Below are 5,235 nucleotides of genomic sequence, written 5' to 3'. Positions count from 1 at the left end.
ACTAAGACATCTTTTTAGGGAGTATAAGCCATATTGAATGTATTTACTGTTTTTACGAAATTAATTACTCAGAAACGTTAGCTTCAATGCCGTGCAAACGTCATTTAAAGGGGCTAGGTGTTCTTTTGTTGTAAACGTGTGTTGAACAATAAATTTTTTAATGATAAGAGCGTTGTTTAATGTTCAAAAGACGATCACGAAACATAGGAATTAGATCCTATAACGATATTCCATCTTACCCCACAGTACTATAATTAATACTGCAATATTATTATAAAGAAAGTACCAAAGCTTGTATTTATAGGAATGCTGTCAAATGCAATACTGCACCAAGGGGGAGAGCGTCTAACTGTGGAAGTTGGAAATTCCGATGCGGCAAAGAGTAAAACTATGAGGTGTACGTCTGGTGGGAACATGTCAGCGTGTAGAAATATATTTCATATTAATTTACGGCGGGTTCAAGACGTGGAACGTGAGGTGTTAAATGTTTTACACCAGTGCGCAGAGGCTGGATTAAAGATCTCTGGCTATACCAGCCATAGGAACAGGTAAAATGTTAAGGCATATTGTGCTCAAAGAGACCATATACTCGTTTGCTGTGCAAAATGTACGTCTGCTTTTCGTGTAATGTGTATCTAGTATACTTGGATATAATGATATAGTACGATGGGGAAAGATGGGACACCTTTTTATTATATTTTCTCGTTCTATTTAGTAGTAAATAAAAAGCATTCAAAGAATTATAAAACCGTATCCCCACGACTCCTATAGACTGCTGTTAATTGTTTAAAACACGATCAGGATATTTGGATATTATGTGCTTAAGGTGTGCCATCTTCCCCCACCCCACTATATTGCAGGCTACAGTTCCACAGTGAGCATGAGGTGCATGAATACAACATGTGTGTCTGGTGTATAAGAAGACATCCATGTTATAACTCGACAGTGGACATGAGATGTGTATGAATACATCACGTGTCTGTTGCATAGGAATATACCTATGTTATAACTGGACAGTGAACACGAGATAAAAGAAAAAAACTGTGCTTATAATGCTTAGAAACGTTTTTTTTTAAATAACACTTCAGCGGGTAGGCAGTTAAGACATTTACTTCCTAGGTAATCTGAGGTTCAACCCAAAAGAAGTAAGCCAAGGCATAAGACGAGCACTGGAAAAATATGCAGATGAACAAAATACAAATAGGTCGCTAAAAACCGTAAATATCGTTGTGTTTCGACCAAATATGCTGGCAGATTTTCAAAATAACGAGCTATAAGACTATTGTATTTACTTGTACTTAATATTGAAATTCTATTCCTGGCATCAATGTATTTTAAATATATAGTAGGGTGGGGAAGACGGGATACCGGCCTTTAGCACATAATATCCAAATATCCTGATCGTGTTTTAAACAATTAACAACGGTCTATATGGGAGTCGTGAGGATACTGTTTTATAATTCTTTGAATATTCTTTGATTCCTACGAGCCCCACCGGACTATATTTGTTATTTATACTCGTGGCGGTGTTACTTAGTTAAACACGTTTTTTTATTGCGTACTGGGTGAGGTTTCATATACCCCGTGCCCACTTAGATTTTTACCATATTTTGTGAACATTTTTGTGTAGCCTTAATTTGACAACCAATTACAAGGATGCATACACCTACAAAATTAGCAGTTTGGGAAATTATAAGGACACTGAAATTATAAAGATAAACGTATATAGACTGTGAACGTCTTCATCCTATATTTTGCATTAAACTTATTTTATATAGCTATTTGCGTAGTTCTGTAAATTTTGTATAGTAGGATGGGGAAAGATGGGACACCTTGTTATTCCATTTTCTCGTCCCATTTGGTAGTAGACAAAAAACATTCAAAGAATTTCAAAACCGTATCCTCACGACTCCCATAGGCCGTCGTTAATTGTTTAAAACGCGATCAGGATATTTGAATATTACGAGCTCAAGGTGTCCCATATTCCCCACAGTACTATATTGCCAATTTTATTTTGTTTTTCGTTCGCTGTACTATTATCTTGTGTATATTATGGCCATCATTTTGTTGCAATATAGTCAAACAAACGATTCCAAATTTTTTTTTTTAGTGATTTAGTAAAAAACAGATTCAGGCGCAAAGTTGTACAAAGTCAGCGATCGTGCCAAAATAAGCATAAACTTCGTCCTACATACTAATATACGAGTAAAACTATTTTACATTTCCCTATACGAAGAGAAAATAACCGATAGTAAAAACACGATATCATATTCAGATGGCCTCAAGAACGCCCGACGTCTCAAGACCGAATTTCCTGGTAAATGTTTTGAACATTAATCGGGTGTGAATGCGTCATGAGGTAAAGAACGGACTTGGTTTTAACGCAAGATAGATTGATCGAACCGAGTGATCCTCGGAATCAGTTTATCCGCCACAACAGCGTCCTGTTAGCGTCGCATATTTGCGCTTGTTGTCGATTCAAAAAAAACAATCGCAACATAAACTGCAGCCAGGAAAGAGAATCGATTGGTTCCTATTTTTAAGGCGGTTTAACCTGATGTTGTCATTTTTTTGGGGGGGGGGTCCCTCGTCGCAAGTTTGACGCCTAATTGTTTTGTAACGCACAACCCATTAGCTTGGAAGAGTTTTTGGTAACCAGGCTACTGCTCTTTGTTGGCCTACACAATGCCCCAGTGGCGTCCTAGCGATCCCTAGATTTACCGATGCTACTATATTTATAGCCGATACTATCTAACTGTGCCGACTGCCTGGCCTTAAAATTAAGTTACACCAAGTGAATTAAACTTGAAGAAATCTGACCTCTTAGTTTGTGTATGCTATGGCTCCATTTTCTTTCTTGAGCTTTTCGTTGCGTCTTTGTCTCTTTTCTGTAGTGGTAATAAAACGTTAAGATTCGTCGCTGATGGTTCCGCTTTTGTTCTTGGTACACTAAATACAAATATGCACTATACAGTTCTTTACTACTGGCCAGCTGTAAATAAGACGTTAAATATCACATAGTAGCCTACATACTCAATATACAAGCTAGCGCTTATCATTAACTAGTTATGCCCTCACTTAAATACATTGTAACTTCATACAGCTCAACACTTGGTACAAAACATGGCAAATCAAGAGGACATACAGTGCCATAAACTCCCGTGCAAATCAAATTATAATTCGATGAATACGTGGAAAGCGTCGATTGGTTTATTGCTTGAAGCAACGTTCAGGGTTTGTGACGTAAATATGCCAAGAATTCCAAGTGCCCAGTGTTGCCTTTAAAGCGGTAAGACGCGAATTTTCTGAATTTATAAGCAATAATTTAACATTGGGTAATACTGAAATCTATTTATGGTAACAGCAGACTGTGAAGAATTTAAGTAATAATTGTTTTACGTCATTCCTACGACTTGTGTAAACGCTAGTTATGCAGTTTTGAATCAGAACATTCATTTAAAAATACTAATTATATAAACGAAGTGGTTTCAGTCCAGGCGTGACGTAAGGTTTAGGAATTGGCATGTGCGAAAAAGAGTTGCGTAAATAGCAAGAACACCGGTTCGAAGAAAAAGGATCTATAAAACGACTACCTGCCCAATCATAGTTTACAGACCAAATTATGTATCGCAGGGTGGGGGGAGATGGGACACCTTTAGCACATAATATCTAAGTTTTACATTCGTGAGGATACGGTATTATAATACTTTGAATGTTCTTTGTTTATTACTAATTGGGACGAGAAAGCAGAATGAAAAGGTGTCTAATCTTCCCCACCTTACTATAGCCTATATACATAACCATACCACGGTATCAAATTTGCAGGTGCCCCAAATCAAATTTACCACCGCATGGTCATAGAAAATCATATCTACCACGAACGGTAGGAGTAACTCAAGTATATGGATTCTAATGCTGTAGTATTATAGTCTGTTCCCTCTGTCTGTCATTGAGAGCTTTAACACAACATAACGTTTTAATTATCTCTACAAAAATGATAGCATAAAACATATCATTTAAACAACGAAGAGAAAGGAATCATTAGTAAACTGACAGTTGTTAAAACTCACTATGTATAAAAGGTTTGGGAAAGAGTGTCAATTAAAAGGCGTAGATGTTAAACCCAATGAAGCTTTGTAGGCGTGTCTGCAACAATGTAAGTGGGCACAAAGTGTATGAAACAGAGCACCTGTGTATATAAAAGCGTTGAAGTAGCGCTAAAACGACATAGGTTCTAATACGGTAAAGGTTAAAATAGAAGTACAGTGGGCATTGATTATGTTGCTTGGTGTATTAACACATGGAATTGAAATGTGGGCATGAGCAAAGTTACATTATGGCTTGCAGGGGCGTTTGGAAAAATGGTAAATATGTGATTTATCAGTGCAATGTTCACCTCTTTCCTATTTAAACAGCAACCATAGAATGGTTGTATAATTCAACTTCAGTTTCACCAACAACACTCCACTTGTCAGTTTGGTCATCGAAACATTCAATTGATTTCACAATTTTATTCCCAGAATCCAGACTACAATAAACAAACATAATGTTACTCCTAGAACAAACAATGTTGATCAAATAATATTCCAAGTATTTACCCTCCCACTACATAAATCTTGTTTTGTGCAACACAAGCTGCATGACAATTTCTCTCTATGTTCATATTCTCCACATAAACCCATGTGTCATCATCAACATTGTATTTCTCAACTGATTTAAGAGCTTGTATTCCATCATTGCCACCTGATTATAATTATATATGAATATAAATAGCTGTTTAATATTTATTATTTAATATAATATAACAAACTGTTAGTTGGAACAAGATAGAATCCACATTATATGAATTAATGGTTAAATTGCACTGAATATGGTCAATTTAGTTTAGGTCATTGGTCTTGCAGAACTTTGTTTGGGTCTTAAGCTTGTAAATGTAACCAAATATTTCAGGTTTTAAAATACAAAACCTTAAAGTGAAACATGTCGCTCAACTATGATGGCCTGTTTAAAGGGATATTAATTTAACAACATTAACTTGTTATTACTTGCTTCTTATATTTCAATGAATAATCGTTAACCTTAAAGCACCTTGGATTAAGCTCAACAGAAATATCAGGAATGTAATGTAATGTAACTTACTTTATCCTCGAGTGGTCGGAAAACGACAGTCGTTATCACACGGGTTTAACACCTCGTGCCAGCTTACGAGTTACCATGTATGTTACTTCGTGGGTG

General features: G+C 36.2%; 1 protein-coding gene across 3 annotated transcripts in view; it reads right to left on the bottom strand.

The window, feature by feature from the left end:
• Positions 1-3,957: 3,957 nt before the first annotated feature.
• LOC100180139 (kelch-like protein diablo) overlaps positions 3,958-5,235 on the bottom strand; it is a 12,593-nt gene continuing 11,315 nt past the window's right edge. For all 3 annotated transcript variants that reach the window (XM_009862953.3, XM_026838202.1, XM_026838201.1), the window contains exons 10-11: positions 4,599-4,743; positions 3,958-4,528 (exon numbers count right to left, since the gene is read on the bottom strand). In XM_009862953.3, the coding sequence (XP_009861255.2) occupies positions 4,408-4,528; positions 4,599-4,743 (266 nt within the window). In that variant the 3' untranslated portion in view covers positions 3,958-4,407. The remainder of the gene's footprint in view (positions 4,529-4,598; positions 4,744-5,235) is intronic.

The sequence above is a fragment of the Ciona intestinalis genome, unplaced genomic scaffold, assembly GCF_000224145.3.
Source record: "Ciona intestinalis unplaced genomic scaffold, KH HT000068.2, whole genome shotgun sequence".
Classification (NCBI taxonomy): domain Eukaryota; kingdom Metazoa; phylum Chordata; class Ascidiacea; order Phlebobranchia; family Cionidae; genus Ciona; species Ciona intestinalis.
This window is presented reverse-complemented; position numbering and strand designations above follow the sequence as displayed.